Raw genomic sequence first — 24,580 nt, 5'->3', positions numbered from 1 at the left:
AAAGTATATTACATATAAATAATTCTGACAGACCACTATATACAAATTTAAAGGATTTGCCTGTTAAAAATACACACTTTAGGGAACTACTGCACAGTCAAGCTACTCTAAAAGTCGTTGGAGAAAATAAAAAAGTGACAGCGATCAAGAGAAGCTATGGCTCAAATGCTACTTAAGCATCAAGTTTAGAAATTCCTAAATCCTAAAAAGAAAAGGAGGACTTGTGGCACCTTAGAGACTAACAAATTTATTTGAGCATAAGCTTTCATGAGCTACAGCTCACTTCATCGGATGCAAAAAATTTGTTAGTCTCTAAGGTGCCACAAGTACTCCTTTTCTTTTTGCGAATACACACTAACACGGCTGCTACTCTGAAACCTGTCACTAAACTGTAAAGACACAGGTTCAATCCCCAACAAAGATGACCTAGCCTTTCAGCCTCTCAAGGTATTTAAGACAGCTGAGGTTTAGTTGGTGGTTTAACCATGATGCTGGGAGTTCTATTCCTGGCTCTGCCACTGGGTGAGACATCTTAGGCATAGGCCTTGTCTACACTACAGGGGAAATTCGATCTAAGCTACGCAATTTGAGTTATGTGAATAGTGTAACTCAAATTGATGTAGCTTAGACCTAATTACTGCGGGGTCCACACTACGTGATGTCGACGGGAGACGCTCTCCCATCAACTCCTCCTACTCTTCTCAATCCAGTGGAGTACAGGAGTCAACGGGAGAGCGATCTGCATTCGATTTAGCGGGTCTTCACTAGACCTGCTAAATTGACCGCCAGTGCATTGCTCGTCGACCCCTTGGTAGGTGTAAACAAGCCCATAGAAATTTCAAAGTAACTTGGTGAAGTCACCACATCTGTAACGTGGGATAGGGACATTTAGCTGTCTTTAAAATCTGCAGATAAGTTATGGAAGTATCAGATGTAAACTGAGCACTATGCAGTTCACTCTGCAGAAATATTTTGCACAATACATTAGAAACTAAGCTCCTGTCTTTTCTGCTACGATAACTTGCAAGAGTAGCTATTTGTTTTGGTCAATATTTCCCTTTCTTCCTTTGTTGTGTAGTATGCTACTCAATTGCCCCCCCTCCATCCCAGAAGCATCTGCTTTTCAGTTGTGCTGTTGGATGGACGGACACATACACACATCTTACTGATGCCCTTTCCCATGACAAGCACTACAGTGGAACAGAACATGAAAGGTTGTCATAATCCTTCAGCTGGCAAAGCATGTTTTTTAAAAAAAAAAATCAGGTAAACGTCTCACCCTTCTGCACCAGGAGTCAGCTGCTTCTCTCCTCCCATCACCTCAGAAGCATCCTCCTCCTCTGACGACCCAGCACTAGAAGACTCCTCATCACTGTCTGCAAGGCAATATGCCCTTGGCCTGAAACTGAAAGAGACAGAGATAACAATTTCCATATGAAACTTGACATTATCACCCATTCATCATGGATAGCTCTTGTGGTGCCCTATATATTTATACTGAACTGTCTGTAATTGCCCTCCCTTTCCATAACTATCCAGAGAGAGAAAGTAAAAAAAACAAACAAACGCACACTGGGATTGGTTGCAGAATCCTCGAATTAAATATGCGTGATTATTTACACAGAAGCCTGTTTTTCTTCAGTAAAGCTGAAACCTGCATGAAATGAGAGTCTATTGTATGGCAAGACAGAAAACGGAATGGCTGTTTTGCATGCCACCTAACGGAATGGGAGATGGCTTTAAATATGTTTGCAGACACATTCTTGTTGGTGTTAGTTGCTTTCCAAAAGGTTTGAATAAAATGAAGAATGTCAAAAGTTTATAAAAACAAACAAACCCAAACATGAATTTTAAAATGCTGAGATGAGACTATACAGCTGTATCTTGTGCAGGACAAGTAGATTTATACTGAATGCCAACACAGGACTCTATTCAACACAAATTTTGACTAAAGGTTCCAGGATGGGAAGTTTGTTTTTATTTTGGAGATTAAAAAAAAGCATACTGTGCCATACCAGGTATGGTGTTTATGCTTCACATATGTACACAAGCTATTATCCCTGGTCACTATCAGAGTCACACGGGTCCTTTGTATCTATCTACCATAATTATTGGGGGGGTGCCAGATTTAGAAATGATGTGTAAAGCGGTGTAAATTACAAACTGGTAGGTGAGTGTACAGGAGGCTACTTGATTTTAAGAGAATCTGAGTGAAATCTACATGCTGAAGGCCCAGATGGTGGTTTAAGGGAAAGTACCCTGCCCACTGCCTCCTGTTGGCTGCTTTTCTTCCTATACCTTATCTTATTTTGCCTCTATCTGGGCAAGTTGTATGAACTCAGGCTCTCTTACAGCACATACACCCACTTACTGGCGTGTAACATAGCATCTTACATATTCTTTTTAAATGGAAATCTGTTCAAAGCAATGTGTTGTGCACACTGTTGGCACTTAAGATATTCAACCTCTCAGACAACACCTCTAGAAACTAAGACCTCACAGTGGGTGTTAGAGAGAGAAGTGAAAAAAGGTTAAATGGGAATTTCAAAGGACATTGGGCCTGATTCTCCATTGGCCTCGAAATAATGTATTCATGCACATCTGAAATTGATAGTATTCTACACCCACTTTGCATGAATGTAAGTGATTACACAAGGTGCAGGGCACTGGAGAATCAGGTCTTAAGACAGTCTACATCAAGGAAACTTGCAGTGTTGTAATTAATTGCTATGGTTACATTAGTAATTTGTATCATTGCAGCTACAGTTGATGTAGCTACATAGGTATAAAATTTCCCTAATGTAAGTTTAAAAGGGAAGGATAAAGGAATTTTGCTGCTGGGCAAAAAGAAAAAGGATTCTAGGTACTAAAATTCCTTTTAAAAAAGTCTTTTGTAGAATTCCCTCCATCCCACCCTAGCTGGGGGCACAATTTCCAATTGGTCTCCTCGTGGCACGCATTTCCCTCCTTCATGGATCCATGGGAAAATGGTTCTGCAGGCTGATAAAGTTGTAGCTCATTGTACCAGTGAGGCACAGGAATCCAGTCAGTGACCTGGTGTCTATGGCAGTAGTGTAATTTCTGCTGAAGAGAGTCCATCATGGATTAAGAGGAGTGGGGGTAGTGGAGCAAAGAGGTTACTCACTTTGTACAGTAACTGTGGTTCTTCAAGATGTGTCCCTTGATGGGTGCTCCACTTCTGGTGTGCATGTGCCTCTTAAGCCTTTGATCTGAGATTTTCAGTTATCAGCATCCATTTGGCCCATGCATGCGCCCTATGCCTCCTTGTGCAACGTAACAAGCTATACAGAGATGCACAGGCAAACTGCATTTAGTTCCTTATTCACTCAAAACATCCCCTAAGGAACAGTCTGAAGCAGAGGGGAAGGAGACTGGGTACTGGAGCACTCATAGAGGGACACATCTCAAAAAAACCGTTACTGCACCAAGTGAGTAACCTCCTCCTCTTCAAATAGCATCCCCATGGGTGCGCCACTTCAGGTGACTTCCGAGCAGTATCCCCAGATGACGGAGGGAGTTTTGAACCGAGTCCAGAATTGAAGACAGTACTGCAGAACCAAGTGTCGCATCGGATATGACAGCATGGATCAGGGCATAATGTTTCAAAAATGTATGTACTGAAGCCCTTGTAGCAGCCCTACATATTTCAGATACCGGTACATTCTTCAGTAATGCCGTAGACGTTGCCTGAGATCTGGCTGATTGTGCTATCACCCTTTTGGAGGTGAGGGGCAATGCCCACAGCATTGTAAGTGATAATATATCCCAATATCTATCTCAATCGTTTCTGACTAGAGACTGAGAACCCCATAGATCTATTTAGAAAGGAAATGAAGAGTCTCGGTGACTTCCTAAATTGCTTGGTTCCCTTCTATCACCCAGGGTACGTAAACAGGATTCTTGTAGGGAACTATGTGGCTTCAGGAAAAACCCCAGTAGATGAATGGATTAAGGTGGAACTCCGACAGAACCTTAGGTAAGAATTTAGGGTGTGGGCGCGAAGAGACCTGGTCTATAAAGAACACTGTAAAGGGACGATCTGCTGTCAAGTCCCCAATCTTCCTGATCCTACTGGTCTAGGTGATAGTTACTAAAAAGACCATTTTCATAGACAACAGGAAACAGGTTGCCATTGGTTTGAATGGAGGTGTCATAAGGTAACTGAGTACCAAGTTGAGGTCCCAGGTCAAGTAGTGTCCCTAATCTACAGGCAGAGATTCTCCAAACCTTTAATAAGCCTAGATGATACCGGATGTGCATATATGGAGAATCCTTCCACTGGAGGATGAAAGTCTGATATTGTGGCCAAATGGACCTTAACTGAACTAACACATAACCCTGATTTTTTTTAGATCCAACAGATAATCCAGGATGACTGAAAGCAGCATCAAATCAGGCAGAAGACCACCACCACCAATGGAAGAATCTCTTCCATTTCTGCTCATAAATAGTGTGGGTTGATCTCCTCCTACTATTCAGTAACACTTGTTATACTTCCGTAGAGCAGGAGGATTCTACCCCATGAACCAACAAGAAGCTGTGCCCTGAGGCGGAGAACCGCTAGGTTGGGATGAAGCACACAACCTGTATGTTGTGACAGGAGATGAAGACTGGTCAGGAGCCCGAACAATGGTTAGACACATAGGTGAAGCAGGTAATGGTACCACTACTTTCACTCTATCTAAATTAACTATACTAACCACTACAGAAATATTAGAAAAGCCAAGGCACGCTCAAGGCAGACATGCTAGGTTTCCATGTCAGGCCAAGATGGTTGAGAAGAAACTAAGGGCTATCTGCCTGTGTATCCCTATATTGCCTCAGTATTTGGCACGAGGAGGTATAGGATGTATGAGCAGGACAAACAGACACTGCTAACTGAAAATCTCTGATCAGCACTTGAGAGTCATGCGCACCTGAAGTGGAGCACCCAGAGGTAAACTACTTGAAGAATAATCTTAATCAGGATACAAAATATTACACAATAGCAACTAATTCCTGGACTCAAGGTTTGGAGTAGTTTTGTGCTCAAATGCAAACCAAATCTTTTTGCAACAGATTCAAGTTAGGGAAGGATATGGGTGAATACACTTTGACATTAATATATCTCTTGTAATGCAAGAGTTTTAAGCAGTTATAAAACAAAAGTTTCGGGCAAGAGGGAATTACCCAGGATTGTCATTTTAGTTGTGTAATATTTCACAGCTTGTTAAGAACATGCAATTTATAGCTGGGTTTTCTTTCATTTTTGTTCTTGTGGTTTTGTTCTCATGTTTCCCTTTTTCAAAGGAACCAGGCAGAACACTGATTGAAGTCATTGTCACGGCCCATATAAGTGGGCAGAGGAAGATGTTAAGGTTGCTGTATAGAGCACCAACAATCTAAAGGACAGTTCAAGTACAATGCACCAGTACACAGCATTCTTCTCTAGGAGCATGCGTAAAGAATGAGGGCAATAATCTCAAATTCCTTTTTAACTAGCACGGATCCAAGTTGTAAGGTTTGGATTTGACCTTCCCCAAAGATTTCTTCATAGGTACAACCCCATTGTAGCTCCCTGCTTGTATCAGAGCACCCAAAAGTGATGCACACCAAGTGCTTCTACACCAAAGCTGAAAGAGGTCACTCTCACAATAGTCCCAGTGAGCATTCCTAAAATAATCCCACAACTGAGACACTGCCAGCCAAGACATCAACAAATCCTCTCTTCATTAAATTAAGTGACATCAAAGACGACCTCCAATCTCATTATACAATGTGTGGATCACACTACATGATCACAACAGAAGGGAGTGCCATTTTCAAAGTATCTTCTTGCACTGACTGCATGGGATTTCACTGAACTGCCACTTGTACCCTGTATTATTACGTAGTATACTACAACCAAGAGGAATTATATTGTGTAGGAGACTGCATTGCATTTCTAAATGTAGATTAGCCTGCCTGTATTTGCATATAGAAATCTCTGGTATGCTGTCTGAGACATGCTAGTCATTTATTTATAGAATAGCCATTTCACATTTTGCTCACTGGCAGTGCCTCAGAGTTGCATTTTGTGTCTGAGGGCTCTCCAGCAGGATAATATCCCAACACACTTCAGAGTACTGTCCAAAACATTAATGCAAGATGCTGTTTTTGATAGAATAATGCTGGACATGTTTGTTAATATGAGGGACTGAAAGCAACTTACACCTAACTAGTTTTGCTGCCTTTTTCAAATGAGGCAGGTGTCTTTTTCCAGCTATTTTGGGGGGTGAGGGGGGAAAGCTTTTTTGGCTGTTGTAGCTCCAGACTTGATTTGGCTCAAGGCACTTCCATAAAGGTCACATTCAGTCAACTGCCTACACTCATTTATATATGGTCTGTACTGCTAACTGAGATTTCCCCACTTGTTTATACAAATCTCACCCATACTCAAAACAAGTACCGCTTTGGCAGACAGCTAGGTGTGGTATGGGGAGACAGTGATGGAATAAAGAGGTGTGTGTGTGTTAGGCTGTGTGGTCTGGCAGAATAAGCATATTGCTGGGAGCCAGGAGGTTTGAAGTTCCACTCCTGGTTTTGCCACTGACTCTTTGTGATGCATTGGCAAGTTGTTTAATCTCCCTGTCTCAATTTTCCCATTTTGAGGGATTACAATTTGTAAAGCATTTTGGACATGTAATAATACTACTACTTGAAGAAAAGATGCTGAAAGAAAGAGTCACTCAATGAGAAATACTTATGATGGCTTCATTATTTATGTGTATTTCTGATTTCCTCATAGTATTTAACCCTTTCATGCCAAAAGTCAGATATCCCAATGCTGTCTGTTAACACAGGCTCCAAGAGATAACATTTCACCACTCAGGAAACTTCAGCTTCCAAAAGGAGTCATTGGAAAGTTTTCAATCTATCATGTTTCCTTGCCATCCCTACTTAGAATGGATATGGCTTTTTCCAGTCTGTTTTGCTCAGAAGTGATTGTTTAGTTTTTTTGTGGCCAGAGAAGGGTAAAAAAGGTATTATATATAGGATAGTGACAGCAGCATTGTGATCAAAATGTTCCTGATATGATGGACGTTCATCCTGCTTCTCATGCTACACCAGTCTTGCAAAACTTTATGTCGATAACTGGCCTGGAGAGAATGATTTCTTCAGATGGGCAAGTAATATCTCACTTCTTCATTACTGTCATGGTAAAGGCAAGTGAGCAGATTAGGTCTGGGTTGGAGAATCTTTGCAAGGCCATGCCACACCATTATGTGCCTATGTTTTATTTTTAAAGTGCTTGTCAGAAATACCTGCACGACTATGGAGATAATTATATTGTAATATGGTTATCCATACTAAAGTGATTTCGCCACACGGTTATGAAGTAGTTTTCCGTACTACCATCTACCTTCTCCAGAGAAGGGTACTGACGACAACTATATCAAACTTGGATTCAGAAGCATGGAGTTCAGTTCGATTTGTCATAGCAATTCTCCTGACATAATCTGAACTAATACTTCATTGTGCTAATTTTAATATTTGAATTAAGATGAGCTGTGCAGATCAGAACTGAACTGTGACTACTACTAAGGTGTCCATACGCTTCATATAGCGCATTTAATTTTCAGAAGCTTTACATGGTATCCATTGTATATGGTAAAAACAAAAGTATACTGGAAGTGTGTATGCGTCAAATTGATGAACATCTGGCCCTGGACACGATACACACTTAGGAAAGGCCATCTGAAGGGGCTAATACAGTTTTAGTTCTAAATTCAAAGCATACATTATTAGTTACTGATATTAACATTTACTTTACCTGTAAACGATTGCTGTGTGAGAATTCAAACTATGGTACACTAAAAAAAGAGATGTGAAATCAGTGTGTTTGCCCACTGTATTTCAGAGGCTGTTCCTTCGTTACAAGGATATAAATCCATACAGAGACATTTTTGTAGGCTGGAGGGAGGGGAAGCAGATTCTCCATCTCTATAGGTGTTTGCTTTTTTCCAAGGTGGGTGGGGGGCATTTTGTGGAAAAGCTCCTTTTAATATTTAGGATCACAATCTTTGTGTCAGTGACACTGATGTAAATCAAAAGTAATTTGTCAGTCTTTGGTGGGGTCACTACACATTTAACTTTAGTAAAACAGAGCAGAATCCAGCCCACTGACTTCAGATTCCAGATTTATCTGTGCAACAGTTCAGAATTTGGTCATTAATATATTTTTGCTTGTATTTTATTTTTACAGGTCATGTCATTTAGCACCGTTATAAATCTCACTTTAATATACTTCAGAATGGACCAGGTTATGTCTCAAGCATGCAAATTAGCTTTTATTAAATATTAAGGGACAGTTTTATTTATATACCAGCAAAAGGTTAGATTTTCAAGAATATTTTCTGGATTTGTTGGCAGTGAATATGCACTAAATCATGGAGTCTGCCTACCGTTCAGGGACTGGTGATTTCTCAGGAACTACTATGACATTCTAGTTTGTTGCTGGAAGAGAAAAGAGTTACTTTGAACCATGAAAATTCTAGGACCCCAGTGGCTACTTAAAGTCTTACTTCACTACACAGCAAAACTAACATAGGACACATGAATTTAGGAGCATTCTTAGCTTCCAAGGATTCAGAAATGGTGTCTTTATATCCAGGCTTGATAGTACTGAGACACTAGGGGCAGCAACAGCAAATGAGGAGGTTGAGACTAACCTATTATCTTAGCCTCTCAGCTCATTATTAAGATTCCTTTTCCTTCTAAAGAAGGAAAGAAAGAAAACCCATTGAATGGTTTTATATAGCACAAAAAGAATCAACATTCCACAGCTAAATTAGTTGGATATTTGACAAATACCACTCACCAGATAAATACAAATCCACAGATTGATGAATCCAAAACACATTATAAAAAATGAAGAAAAAAAATAGCACAAATACAAGTTAGATAGGATACAATATGTAATTTCTAGCCAGTTTATCTAGGAGGCATTTCTCATTTAAACGAGGAGGTAAACAGAACTATTATATATACAAAATTGGACTTTAAAAGGTGGACATGTTTATTTACACTGTGCAGTAAAGTTACTGAGGAGCATCTGAACTGTTGACATGCAGGACGCAGCTATCCTTTCACATTAATTATTTGTGTTATAGTAGCACCACATAATACCTACTAGTCTAAAGAAGAAACTGTGCAGGGTATTGATTTCTCAGGCACAAATGGGAGCATTGTGTTTATGGAAGAAAAATGGGAAACCACTATGGACTCACCAAAGGCACATTCAGCATTTAGAATTTTGTGCATGAAAGATCCAAGTCAAGTCTAATGCCTAAACAGCACATACCTAGACAGCTGCAAAAGAATGGCATGTAGAGCCACTGATTAGGGATGAAAATAGGTGTCAGAAAAACCTAGGCTCTACTTTCAGTTCTGCCATAGTGGTGTAATCTCAGGCAAGTTGCTCCACCTCTGACTCACCTTCCCCCCATTTGTTAAGCATTAATGCTTGCTTGCTTACTTACTATACAAGGATAATTTGAGAGCTATTTAATAACTAAAGGTCTTTGAAAATGTAACATCCATATTGGTTTATGCTCACACAATATTCACTAATTTAATTTCAGAAAGGGGAACTACACACAAATGAGGAAACTAGTCAAACAGAAATAAAAAGATACAGTCATTAAAGTGAAATGCCTGCAAGCTGCATGGAAACTTTAAAAAAAACACCATAAAAGAGGCTCACATTAAATGTATATCCCAAAATAAAAAAACAAAACAGTAAGACCACCAAAAAATGCCACCATTGCTAAACAAAGTAAAAAGCAGTTAGAGGCAAAAATGTATCCTTTAAAAACTGGAAATCCAAAGGAAAATAGAAAGGAGCATAAACTCTGGCAAGTCAAGTGTACAAGTATAATTAGTCAGGCCAAAAAACACTCTGAAGAGCAACTAGCCAAAGACTCAAACTAACAGCAAAAAACATCCACTCAGTGTGCAGTGGCAGTCAAAACAGCTAAACAAATAAGAAAGTGTTATTTACACCTTCATTTAACATAAGAACCAGGGGTCACCCAATGAAATTAATAGGCAGCAGGTTTAAAACAAGCAAAAGGACGTATTTCTTCACACAATGCACAGTCAACCTGTGGAACTTGTTGTCAGGGATGTTGTGAAGGCCAAAACTATAATGGGGTTCAAAAAAGTATTAGATAAGTTCAATGGCTATTAGCCAAGATGTCAGGGATGCCACCCCATGCTCCGGGTGTCCATAGCCTCTGACTGCCAGAAGCTAGGAGTGGTTGACAGGCGAGGATTGCGTGTTCTGTTCATTCCCTCTGAACCACCTGGCACTGGCCACTTGCAGAAGACTGGATAGATACTCAGCTAGATGGACCGTTGGTCTGATCTAGTATGGCCGTTCTTATAATTTACATACACTTGGGTATCTGCAATATGTGGTGAATATGTTAAAAATTTCACAGCAAGAATGGACAAAATTAATCTCTAGTGGGAGCCTACCAATGCCATTGGAGTTACACTGAGAATGTATTTATCCAATATTTGCAGTTAAACTAAATCCTTCTACTTCTTACTTGTCAGTGTCAAAGAAGAGAACACTGGAAGGAGATCTTATACATGTTCAAATACCTATATTTTAGTCTATCAACATTTTTTCTTTTCATAGAATCATAGAATATCAGGGTTGGAAGGGACCTCAGGAGGTCATCTAGTCCAACCCCCTGCTCAAAAGCAGGACCCATACCCAATTAAATCATCCCAGCCAGGGCTTTGTCAAGCCTCACCTTAAAAACTTCTAAGGAAGGAGATTCCACCACCTCCCTAGGCAACGCATTCCAGTGTTTCACCACCCTCCTAGTGAAAAAGTTTTTCCTAATATCCAACCTGAACCTCCCCCACTGCAACTTGAGACCATTACTCCTTGTCCTGTCCTCTTCCACCACTGAGAATAGTCTAGAACCATCCTCTCTGGAACTACCTCTCAGGTAGTTGAAAGCAGCTATCAAATCCCCCCTCATTCTTCTCTTCTGCAGACTAAACAATCCCAGTTCCCTCAGCCTCTCCTCATAAGTCATGTGTTCCAGACCCCTAATCATTTTTGTTGCCCTTCGCTGGACTCTCTCCAATTTATCCACATCCTTCTTGTAGTGTGGGGCCCAAAACTGGACACAGTACTCCAGATGAGGCCTCACCAATGTCGAATAGAGGGGAACGATCACGTCCCTCGATCTGCTCACTATGCCCCTACTTATACATCCCAAAATGCCATTGGCCTTCTTGGCAACAAGGGCACACTGCTGGCTCATATCCAGCTTCTCGTCCACTGTCACCCCTAGGTCCTTTTCCGCAGAACTGCTGCCTAGCCATTCGGTCCCTAGTCTGTAGCTGTGCATTGGGTTCTTCCGTCCTAACTGCAGGACCCTGCACTTATCCTTATTGAACCTCATCAGATTTCTTTTGGCCCAATCCTCCAATTTGTCTAGGTCCTTCTGTATCCTATCCCTGCCCTCCAGCGTATCTACCACTCCTCCCAGTTTAGTATCATCCGCAAATTTGCTGAGAGTGCAATCCACACCATCCTCCAGATCATTTATGAAGATATTGAACAAAACCGGCCCCAGGACCGACCCCTGGGGCACTCCACTTGACACTGGCTGCCAACTAGACATGGAGCCATTGATCACTACCCGTTGAGCCCGACAATCTAGCCAACTTTCTACCCACCTTATGGTGCATTCATCCAGCCCATACTTCCTTAACTTGCTGACAAGAATACTGTGGGAGACCGTGTCAAAAGCTTTGCTAAAGTCAAGATACAATACATCCACTGCTTTCCCTTCATCCACAGAACCAGTAATCTCATCATAGAAGGCGATTAGATTAGTCAGGCATGACCTTCCCTTGGTGAATCCATGCTGACTGTTCCTGATCACTTTCCTCTCCTCTAAGTGCTTCAGGATTGATTCTTTGAGGACCTGCTCCATGATTTTTCCGGGGACTGAAGTGAGGCTGACTGGCCTGTAGTTCTCAGGATCCTCCTTCTTCCCTTTTTTAAAGATTGGCACTACATTAGCCTTTTTCCAGTCATCCGGGACTTCCCCCGTTCGCCACGAGTTTTCAAAGATAATAGCCAATGGCTCTGCAATCACAGCCGCCAGTTCTTTTAGCACTCTCGGATGCAACTCATCCGGCCCCATGGACTTGTGCACGTCCAGTTTTTCTAAATAGTCCCTAACCACCTCTTTCTCCACAGAGGGCTGGCCACCTATTCCCCATGTTGTGATGCCCAGCACAGCAGTCTGGGAGCTGACCTTGTTTGTGAAGACAGAGGCAAAAAAAGCATTGAGTACATTAGCTTTTTCCACATCCTCCATCACTAGGTTGCCTCCCTCATTCATTAAGGGGCCCACACTTTCCTTGGCTTTCTTCTTGTTGCCAACATACCTGAAGAAACCCTTCTTGTTACTCTTAACATCTCTCGCTAGCTGCAGCTCCAGGTGCGATTTGGCCCTCCTAATTTCATTCCTACATGCCCGAGCAATATTTTTATACTCTTCCCTGGTCATATGTCCAACCTTCCACTTCTTGTAAGCTTCTTTTTTATGCTTAAGATCCGCTAGGATTTCACTGTTAAGCCAAGCTGGTCGCCTGCCATATTTACTATTCTTTTGACACATCGGGATGGTTTGTCCCTGTAACCTCAACAGGGATTCCTTGAAATACAGCCAGCTCTCCTGGACTCCTTTCCCCTTCATGTTAGTCCCCCAGGGAGTCGAAGTCTGCTTTCCTGAAGTCCAGGGTCCGTATCCTGCTGCTTACCTTTCTTCCCTGTGTCAGGATCCTGAACTCAACCAACTCATGGTCACTGCCTCCCAGATTCCCATTCACTTTTGCTTCCCCTACTAATTCTTCCCGGTTTGTGAGCAGCAGGTCAAGAAAAGCTCCCCCCCTAGTTGGCTCCTCTAGCACTTGCACCAGGAAATTGTCCCCTACGCTTTCCAAAAACTTCCTGGATTGTCTATGCACCGCTGTACTGCTCTCCCAGCAGATATCAGGAAAATTAAAGTCACCCATGAGAACCAGGGCATACGATCTAGTAGCTTCCGCGAGCTGCCGGAAGAAAGCCTCATCCACCTCATCCCCCTGGTCCGGTGGTCTATAGCAGACTCCCACCACTACATCACTCCTGTTGCTCACACTTCTAAACTTAATCCAGAGACACTCAGGTTTTTCTGCAGTATCGTACCGGAGCTCTGAGCAGTCATACTGCTCCCTTACATACAGTGCTACTCCCCCACCTTTTCTGCCCTGCCTGTCCTTCCTGAACAGTTTATAACCATCCATGACAGTACTCCAGTCATGTGAGTTATCCCACCAAGTCTCTGTTATTCCAATCACGTCATAATTCCTTGACATCACCAGGACCTCCAGTTCTCCCTGCTTCCTAACAGTTCTCCTAACTTCCTTTTAGAAGTTAGCATTTCACAATGTCATCATTTGTCTTTTTCTTGCAGAAAATATACAGAATAATGAAATCAGAACTGATCAGGTAATTAATGAATGAATTCAACTGATTTTAAAAATAGTCTTTTCAAATCTACTTATTTGTAATTTAAATGTCTCTGTGTTCTAAGATTTGGGATTTTAAAAAAAGTATTTTGTTCTGCTTACAAAATCTTTATCATTCTTTTTTTTTTTTTTTTTTTTTATAAAATAGGTCCTATTTGGAGAGCATATTTATACCTTGTGTACAGACTTATCTTCAGCATTTACCAGAGCTTTAATGCAAGTGGAAGATACCTTAAGATAAAAATCTACTGTCTAAACATAATGAAGAACTGATATAATAAAGTATATTAACTTGTTATAAAAAGTTAGTTTATGAAGATAATCAAATGTCAATAAACAGAAGTAATTAACTGGTTCCAAATGTTATTACAGACTTAAGGCCAAATTCAGTCCTCAGATACAAACATCAACTTCCATTGATCTAGAATTGAACTGCAGTAACATCTGAGGGTAGAATTAGCCCTGCCTTCCTAAACACAGGTCTGGTTTCTTTCTTGGGCAGTAATATCTTACCCTTCTTTGCCAATCTCTCCAACTTTCAGTGCTTCACCAAGAGGCTCTTTACCAAGTTTGGTCAAATTCATTTTGGTCTCGAGGGTCATTAGAAAAGACCCGTTGTAGGACATTTCCAAATCAATCCAAAGCCCTAGAATTGTTAATAAAAAAATTAAAATTTTTAAGATGTGACATTGCAACTTAGAGTAACTTATACAATCATTTTATATTAAAGTGATGTCAAGCTAGAAATAACTTTGGAACAAAAGCATTCATAGGGTTACGGACATGACCAGAGATTTTTGAAAATGGAAAATATTTTTTAAAATATCTTACTTTTTACCACTTGTGCAGTTTACTTTTCACATTTCACTCAGCTTGGAAAGTGCAGGTAATGAAGATGTGTCAGTTACACCATGTGGCGAGCCTGCACTACTACCACAATGCCATCATGGTTCAACTTCCAGAACTTTGGGGCATGTTTTATACACGAGTATAACCTTTTTGTTTAGTTTTCACAAAAAAAAGTTATTTTGAAATTGTTTGAATCCCTGGACTAGTTGATAATAAAATACCAAAACAAGTAATTAATTAATTTAATTACTAGTGAAGTTCGAGCTCTACTGTGGTGCTCAGAAATCTATACAATATCATCATAATCAACACTAAATAATGAAACTGCCTATAAGTTAGACAATTATTCCCTCTACTGGCTCTACAGTCCTTTCTAAGCCACTGTAAAAAATGAGCTGGGGAAGACCCTCTGATACATCCTCTGCAAGGGAAGGAGAGTACCACACCTTCTTGAATGGCAAGACAGAGCCCCTCAGAGAAGTTATCAGACAGACAGTCTCGTATTGCATGATCTTACCCAAACAACCCTTGAGATATATGACTTCTATATATTCATATTAAGGCTTCATAATACAAAAAATAATTCTTTGAACAGCCTTATTTCCTCTAATGATTTACCTTATGTGAATAATAATAAACACTCGCCTGCTGCAGTGTTCTAATGTACTGCACACCAATATGAATATAATTCAAGTATTTAAAAAAAAAAGTAAAAACCGCCCTCTTAAAATTCAAACAAAACCTTTTAAAGAGGCTGAATACAAAAAATTCAGATCTATGTTTTCAGAAGTGATTAGTGATTTTAGGTGCCTAATTTGAGATACCTTAAAAAGCCCCAATATACAGAGGGCAGGTGCTCAACACTCAGAAAAATCAGGCCCCTTTGAAGTGTCAAGTTGGGCAACCAAAAATTAATCCACTAAGAACATTAGTCACTTCTGAAACTTTAGGTCTTTGTGAATGCAAAGTATCTATCATTCTCTTTTCTGCAAACACACATGAGCAAAACTGAAATGCCATATACAGAGTCCAACCCTGCAACCACAAACTCCAGGATGCAGGCCACCCAGTCAACTATCATCATACAATTAGAAATAATGCTGAAGGCGAACTGTCTTTAGTTTCCTCATGTACAAATATAAAATTTCTCCACAATTCAGATGAATGTGAGTTGACTGTTTCACATTATGTTTCTAAACAAGGAAACAAATGACAATTTATGCAGAATTTCCCTCTCTGCTTTCTGCTGGTGAAATTAAAGATGGCATTGGAAACAGATATCACAGGTCTGAACAGCTGAGAGCAACTCTTTTTGTAATCAGTGAGTCAGCATGCTCCAAACTTCAATGATGTTTTAACAATAGATTAAATTAAACTAAGGAAACAATTTAATCAGATTACTGAGAGAAAGGATGTTCTCTTCTACTCACGGTGACTGGTTTGTTAGTATTTATATAAAAAAAATAGCATCTCACCACCACCACCACCACCTCATGGTACAGTTTAGTCATCAAGTTGTTTGTTGCCTAACCTTGATGAAGATACAGTAACACCAGAGCACATATTATCAAGTTATGGCTATATTAACACAAGCACTGTTTAAATTAAAAAGCTGCTTTCTCTGTCAATGACAGTAATTGCTCAAATGATGAAAGTCACATGAGCAGAATGTCTTTTCTTGAAGTCAACAATTACTGGAAATTTGTACTTTGAGAGGCTCTGAAAGCGTTCTTCAAATATTGTACATCACTGCATTTTTAAGACCCAAAGCAGACTACATGAAATGGCCTCAAACAGCATAATACTACAACATTTCATTCAGAACTCCAATTTTGATTGAGAAAGTTGCCTAAATTACCTTTATGCTAAGAAACTTACTGACAAGTAAGTTCATATTGCTTATGCAAAAATAAAAATATTTTCCAATGATTGTTGTCATATTCACATATATCCCCTTAAAATTAGGGCCAAAAGAGAATTAAATTAAGGTTATTGCAGAGATTCCATGTTTATTACAAGAATTAATAAAATGCAGGAACTAAAACATCACAATTTGACAACGTGACTGCAATTACAAGGATTACAAATCCTACCATAAACACTTGTCTGCTGCAACTACTCTGTAAACATGAAACCGAAAGGATTAGTTTTACTGAATGGTAGTGTGGTCATAAATACAAAAGTAAACCAAAACACACAGCAATCTCATAAAACCTGTCTCCTGACTTTTAAATGTGATGCATTTATTACAACGATAAGAACATACAACTGAAGTACTAAGTCAGAACTGGCAGCCCAAACAGATTCTTAATAATTCAAACATGCATTTCCAGAATAAAAATTCTTAGAAACCAATTAAAAAAGTTGTTGAATCTCTCTCTCAGTGAATCGGTCTACAAAATCTTAAAATAAAGTTTAATATACTGGAGCAGTTAATGCAGTTTTATTGGTTTTTAATCAAGGTTGGGTGTAATATGTATTTTTGTATTCTGTTCAGTTATTTCTGTTAAAAGTCACAATAATGCTGATGGGTTTTGTACACTAACTGCTTTCAGCTTTCAGACAGGGGCATCATTTCAGAAAAAATTTTGATGGTTGGAGAAAGAGGGTAAAATTGTGTCAGCATATAGAACATTATATTCTGTAAAGTTGGCGAGGGATTAGAAGACATAATGGAACATATACACCTGTGAAATGTCGTGGGTGGGGGAACCCAAGGTTGCGGGGGGGGGGGGGGGGGGGCGCAACTGTCCTCCCCTGCCCTTGCTCTACAGTAAATGATGTTCTTGCTTGCACATACCTGGGATAAACCTGTCACTTGTGGAGACCAGTATCAGCAGAGTGCAATTTTCATTGCACAAAACATAAAGCTTATTGGCAATCTACTTTTATGAGAGTTCTTTGCAACTTTACTGGAGAGGACAGGCAAATATCTGCCACTAGACTGGATAGCTAGGTCACAACATGTTTTGCAGTCTAATTCTTCCCTAATTTATATGTGCATCCCACATTGAAATCAATGGAATTACAAAAGGAGTAATTCAAGATAGAACTACTAGAGATCCAAGTATACAGTCTGTCTTCTATATGTGGAATAGAATTGATGACAAAAGTATTTAAAGTAATGTTACTTTAAGAAAAGATTTTTTAAATACAAAAAAATAGTTCAGTGAAAAATGTCAGAAGTTTATACAGAGAGTGTTCTTAAATAATTCCCAATCACCGTTCAGAGTTTTCTGATTAAAATTTTCCACCCAGCTGACCTGGCTCATAATTGTTTTCAGTTTTGTGAAATTAGCCCTTAATGACTTTAAACAGTTTTAGCCATCCTACCTCTGAAGTCAATAATAGTATTTTAACTGCAAAAGGCTGATACTGGTAAGCATGATTTCTGACCATGATATAATCGCTGATTCTGACGCTATTTCAACTGCTATAAAACCAAAATTATAAACAGAACCATGCAAGTCTCTGGTAGCAAAAAAGAATACAAGAAGCAACATGTCCATCATAAGCAACTACTGCTGGGTATGTCTTAGTAGGGCACATCTAAAATTGCTTCACTTCTAATGAAGAATCAATGCTAGACGGTTCCCCATGGCTTTATTAGCAACATAAGCAGAAAAGCAGAGGCATTAGTAGTGTCAACCTATGTCTGTCAAAAGACATGCCAAATAGAAATGCCTTAACTAAGCAGACAAAAAAATATAAAATAATGGAAGCTACTGCAAATGGGAAACCAGAGATAATTACCACCAATAAGTGTGGCTTAATTTTGAAGGAAAATATCAGACCATAAAGTTGTCTACTACATTCGCTTCTTTCAAAGTATTTTCAAGTTTAAAAATAGTAAGATCCCACAACTGGGGAAAAACTACTAAAAAAATTGAAAACTTAATCAGCAATATTACCTTTCAGCAGAAATAGGATCACAGATGAACTGTAACTAGGGAACAAGCAATATGTTCCAATCCTCAGATAATCTGGGATGCAGTAAAGTATTTCCCCCTATTTCCATCAGGAAAAAAAAGTTCCATTTCCAACAGTAGTGAAATTATTTGCTGTCTTAGAACAAAAACTTTAAGTTAAATGAAAAAATGGACTTTATTAAACCTGGAAATGGTGTACTCTCAGTGTGCCAGGTGTTTTACAGGCAACTTTCCAGCCCCCAAAAGAGTTTATAATACAGGGAGATGATGCACAGATAGATGATGGTGTTTAGATGCAACAAACAGCGGTGATTCAATGGTGGTGATTAGTATGTTTCTAGATTGCTCCATGATAGATTTTAGAAAATCGTAAAACTAAACAAAACTATTTTGCTCACACTTCTGAGAGGGACATTAAAGCTTATAGGCCTTCTCCTTTCCTACACTGATTTGAGAAAACAGAATTTTTAGTAAAAAGAAAAGGAGGACTTGTGGCACCTTAGAGACTAACAAATTTATTTGAGCATAAACTTTCGTGAGCTACAGCTTCATCCGATGAAGTGAGCTGTAGTTCACGAAAGCTTATGCTCAAATAAATTTGTTAGTCTCTAAGGTGCCACAAGTCCTCCTTTTCTTTTTTGCAGATACAGACTAACACGGCTGCTACTCTGAAACCTGTCAGAATTTTTAGTGTCATCCATAAAGTGTGTGTATGGCATTAACCAGCTGATAAGTGTTAAAATTTTCAGTGAGTATCAATTATTGCAAAACTTGGTCTGACATCACAGAGTTTGCACTAAATTCATTTAATATATCAAACTCTCAGCCCTTTAAGAAGATGATGCAAGATGATCTTGTATATTGCACCCAAGCACTTCAGACAGTAACTATTAGGTATGAAATTGATGAAACAACTTTACATAGAAGCTAGGCAAAGAAATAGGAAAGAGTTGAATACAAGATGACAGGTTTCAGAGGAACAGCCGTGTTAGTCTGTATTCGCAAAAAGAAAAGGAGGACTTGTGGCACCTTAGAGACTAACCAATTTATTTGAGCATGAGCTTTCGTGAGCTACAGCTCACTTCATCAGATGTTTACCGTGGAAACTGCAGCAGACTTTATATACACACAGAAATCATGAAACAATACCTCCTCCCACCCCACTGTCCTGCTGGTAATAGCTTATCTAAAGTGATCAACAGGTGGGCCATTTCCAGCACAAATCCAGGTTTTCTCACCCTCCACCCCCCCACACAAATTCACTCTCCTGCTGGTGCTAGCCCATCCAAAGTGACAACTCTTTACATAATCAAGTCGGGCTATTTCCTGCATAGATCAAGGTTTTCTCACACAAGAGTCTGTCAGATGTTTAAAAGTTCTGACTTTACATCATTTTTATGTAGAGCCAAGGAATCCTAGCCTAGAGACAGAGTTAGTTATTTCCCACGTTTACAAATAGAATCTGCATCAACTTAATCAACTGGCAAAAATGCTTTTTCAAAGATCCTAGTCCTTTGGATGAAAGGAGAGCTTGTTGGTATTCTGTTTTTTCCAAATGATTAAGCTACACCTTCAACAGTTATCTTACTGCATTGGAACAAAACTCATCTTCAACCTCAAATTAAAAAATGACAGGTCTTGATCAAATAAACAGCTAACTACTCTGAGACTAAGGAGATCCACTCAGTTGTGTATGTTCACATCACGACTTCCAAGTTTCCTAGAATAGAACAGGTGTATTGACTTTCGGCAAATCCCTGAAGCACAGTTCTCAACTCGGGAGCACCCCAAATCTCATATCAGAAGGTAAACATAATTGTTTCTAAGGCCTTGCATGAACATGAAGTTATACCACTTTAGCTCTACTAATAGAGTTAAAAAGTGGTAGAACTGCCCTAGTGGATACAGTTATACTGGTACAAAAGTTATTGGTATACATTGGTATAGCTTATGTATGTAAATTTAGTAGAATAACTGCTACACCAGAATAACTGCATCCATACTAGGGGCTGTTGTACTGATTTAATTATTTTGGTAAAAAGTCACACTTCTAATCAAAATAATTAAACTGGTACAAAACCTGTACGCAGACAGGACCTGAAGTTCTGCTGGGCAGAATGTGATGATCTGGATATGATGTTAAGTAAATAAAATGCAGCTAAACACAGCATCAAAACCATAGTTCTCCAGCTCCGGTAAGCCATCGTCACTTGACCTTTACAAACAAATGAGAGGAACTAAGGTTTAGAAAGACAGAAAATACCCACCCTGGTCAGGAATTTATCAGCTAGTTTAGTACTTAAATTTCCCCTAAGAAGCACTGGAGAAGAGACTGGCTGGCTTATGCATGAGTGTGTCTATGTTTCACCACCCTTGTGTTCTGAGAAAATATCATTGTTATCATCTTTATTTAATGTTTATTCCTGGTAAGGGACACTGGTGGACATTTCAGTTACTCAGGAGTATTTCCCTAAAGTTCTGCTTAATGGAACCTACTTAGTATTTACTTTTATCCCATGACTTCAGTGTACTTCAAACATTACGTAAGCCTTTAATGCCTTTGTGAGGGATTATATTTGTTTCACAGATTAAGAAACTGAGGCATAGAGCATGTACGCAACTTTTCTAAGTCACACAGCAAGTCAGCAGGAGAGCCTGCAATAGAACCTTGTCATGTGTTCTAATCTACCCTGCCAGTGGATTTAACGGATAACTCTTGTCAAGAGAATTTGATTAGTCTTGAACAAAATTATCTTTGGGGCTATAAATTAATTTGACTGAACACCTGCGCACTTTCTCGAGTACAGAAGCAAGAAGCTGGATACAATCCTGCTCTACCATTTCAATATACTCTGTTGAGAAGTCTGTAGAAATAAATGGAGTTTAACCTTTTGCTGACTCAGTCTCTGTGACTTAGAGGCTCTATAATGTTCTCCAAAGTCCCCACAACTGAGGAAATTTAAAATCCTTGCTGACTCACACTATGATTAGTCAGGGTATGGTTAGGATCCAGACATTGGTTACTGAGTGCCAGCTGGAACAAGTTCTTATTCGGACATCTTTGCTGCTCAACTATCTGAGGGAAAATGGCTTTAAAGAGTGACTAAATTATGAAGCAGATGTGGAGGGATGGTAAACAAACAGGCTCCCTCAAGGGAACATTTCCCCGTAGACCAATTAGAGCCTTCTAAACTCTGGGTCAAATAAGCCCTTGTAGATCAAGTATATCCTTCAAAAACATTTCCAACACATCACCAACAAAGTTAAAACAGGGAAGAGAAGATGTGGAATTTAAAAAGAAAAGATTTGCTAAAGGAGACAGCTGAAAATCATGCCCAATGGCTACAATGAAAATCTAGTTCCTATCTAACAAACAGTTTCATCTATCAGAACAGATTTCTATGCTGGGGGGGACGGGGAGAAGGTGAGAGGCGAAGACCTACCTGCCCCCTCTCTTTAAGTGTACAATCCAATACTTCTAAAAACAGACTTTTTTCAACCTGTAACACTGTCAATCTTTGAATTTTTTTCAAAAAAGGATGTTTAAGCTATTCTTCATCTGAGTGGATTGCCTCTTTATGCAAATACCAGAGTGACAGAAATCACAGCCATGACAAATGCCTTGCTTTGGGGATCCGTAAAACCAGAAAGAACCCAGATTGAGTTTCAGCTCCCAGGGCTGGCAGTAAGAAAATCATCACTTCATCAGTTATCACCTTTGACATTGAAAGACAAGCACAAAATCCCACAATACTATTTTTACGAAGTCCCTTTTCAGAGCTGACCCAATGTGTGTTTTCTGGTTTATTAGTTGTAGCATTTTGCTGTATCATTGTTTTCATAGAACAAGGCTGCAGCTCTTAAACAGAAATCAGATCTGGGTTCTGCTATGGTACAGAATCAATTATTCTCTGAGCATGAAGAAAAGATGCTGGACCCTTTACTACTTTGTACTTCCTCAAATTTTACTTTACTTTTATAATTCTGTGAATTTAGTGGTATTCAGTTGGGAAGAGAATATAATTTCCTTAAATTCATCCTGCTGCTCACCTATAAAAGTACCTTGCACAGCCAAACCCCTAGGGCCTTCATTTAGGGCTCCTTCCCTCAAGCAAAAAACTCATACTGAAATCCATGGGCCAAACTCTGCTCTCAGCAGTTCCACAAGGTAGAACTGGAAAAAGAGGGAAGTTGGCCTTTTATCAGAATAAGTTTTGCTAAAGAGAACCCTTAAAGCGGGCTGCTTTTCCCAGGTTTACCAGATCCCAGCCTCCTACCCCAGTCTACGTCTTCTGTACAACTTTTCAGGCATACAGCATATTTGGAGTGCTAACGGCACTTTATGAGTGCTGCAGTCTGAATGTCAACAGCTTTACAAATCCATTCTTAATAATGGTATGGTAGCCAAATGAAAAATAAGAGGGGCACTCAAATAGTTTAAGCCCAGATCTTGTGCTTTGTTTAGAAAAAGGTTTTGTCAAACATAAGAGAAACAGTTGTGAGGCGGTTCTGTTTGTGTTTTTTAATATTTCAGTAGAAATAGTTTAGGTTGCCAGTACTACAGAATGTTTATATCTCTATTGTAGCAGTGAACAATAACAGGACATGAGAAATAAAAATGGAGTATAAGCACAAGTGAAACTAGTTATGTGTAACGAAATGGAAAAAGTAAACAAGTCACAAATGGTAAACAGTGTAACTACATGGTTAGTTTCAAAAATTTAAAGGTTATCAGTAACACTGGGTAAGGTGTTTTTAAAATAAATTTTTTATAACTTGACAGTGTCCTTTTAATTCTGCAATAGAAGCAAAGCATAATAAATATTCTTTTTACCATCAACCTAAGAAATTCCTGTTCAAACCAAGTGTTCATTACCTTTGTGATCAACAGAAGGTTTGAAGGCTTGAAGAATCTTCGGCACCGCTATTCCCATGTCAAGTTCAGTTAGAGCTAGCTCATTCATGAAATATGGCAGCTGGAAGAAAGGAGAGAATACAATAATCAAGTTAATTTTAATGGAACTATAAAGAGACCAGGTGTTCTGTGATATTTGGAAGGTGGTTAAAGTATAGTACATTTGAGAAAACATTTAGCTGAGTTACCAATTAAAAGGACACTCAAAGTACGATTACATGTAGAAATTTTAATTCTAGGATTTAGCATTCCTTTATCTGAAAATAATATTTTAGCGGATGCCTTCATTTATAAACTCTGAGCCAATGCATTTTTAAATATTTCCATTTCAATCAGTTGCGTGCACCCAATCAAGAATACAAATTTCAACCTACAACATTAGGTTGATACATTGTCAAACACTTGTATCCCACATTTGACTGATAAATGAACTGTATGCTCTATCGGTCAAAACAAACAAAAGGTGTCGACCAAGAATGAAGTGTAGATACTTGGCAGTTTGCTAGATTTAAAATGATCCGGTTTTGTTTTTATTTTTTTTGAGCATGTTATCCAACTGCAGTTACACACTTTTTAGTGGAGAAATTCTGCAGTTAGGCTGATATTATAAAATAATAAGACCATCACTACTATTATCCACAGCAACCTCTGCTTGGGGTCTATACCCTTTAACCTACATCATGCCTCTGGTACTATATACTGCGCATGCACAAACATACAAAATAAGGATTTAGAATGAAAGCATATGAATCATATAAATACATATTTATATCTTAATAATGTATATAACTCTATATGCAAAGGTACGTTCATTCTGAATCCCAGTGTTGAGAGTACCTATATAATTTCAAACACATACATGTCCTAAACTGTGTTATACATGGTGAAGGAACCCTAATTTTTCTATTTTTGTTGCTGGAGGCTCACGCATTAACTTGCACTGCCCTGCGCTATGCTGCTCATCAATCACCGTACACATACTTTGCCTCTCTGCCTCCTTCCTAGATATCTCTTCACTGGGGCAAGGGACAAGACAAATTGCTAAACAGATGTTTTAATTACTAGGGGAGAGTAGTAATTTCAAAGAAAATTCTGTAGGTGAGAAAGTACATTATGAACACACTCAAGCAGTCCATAATTAGAAATTATTTAGGGCTTGTCTACACTACCGCTAAAGTTGATGTAACTTACATTGCTTAGGGGAGTGAAAAAGCCACTCTCCTGAGCCACGTAAGTTACATCGACTTAAAGCACTGTCTACTCTGTGCTATGTCAGCAAGAGAGCGTCTCCCACCGA

At 39.2% G+C, this 24,580-nt stretch overlaps 1 protein-coding gene across 7 annotated transcripts in view; it reads right to left on the bottom strand.

Annotated features, from left to right (window-relative positions):
- The window catches only part of TEX2 (testis expressed 2), a 120,829-nt gene that overhangs the window by 6,562 nt on the left and 89,687 nt on the right, over positions 1-24,580 (bottom strand). For 5 of the 7 annotated variants that reach the window (XR_012154893.2, XM_073311242.1, XM_073311243.1 and 2 more), the window contains exons 7-9: positions 23,245-23,344; positions 14,104-14,236; positions 1,280-1,405 (exon numbers count right to left, since the gene is read on the bottom strand). Coding sequence is in view for 6 of the 7 variants with exons in the window: in XM_073311242.1 (XP_073167343.1) it covers positions 1,280-1,405; positions 14,104-14,236; positions 23,245-23,344 (359 nt within the window). In the remaining variant the exon portion in view is untranslated. Of the gene's footprint in view, positions 1-1,279; positions 1,406-8,711; positions 8,757-14,103; positions 14,237-23,244; positions 23,345-24,580 lie in introns of those variants that run through there. The other 2 variants (XM_073311248.1, XM_073311245.1) reach the window with 2 other exon arrangements.

The sequence above is a fragment of the Lepidochelys kempii genome, chromosome 14 (assembly GCF_965140285.1).
Source record: "Lepidochelys kempii isolate rLepKem1 chromosome 14, rLepKem1.hap1, whole genome shotgun sequence".
In the NCBI taxonomy this organism is placed as follows: Eukaryota; Metazoa; Chordata; order Testudines; family Cheloniidae; genus Lepidochelys; species Lepidochelys kempii.
Note: the sequence above shows the minus strand (reverse complement) of the source record. Positions and strands in the feature narration are given on the sequence as shown.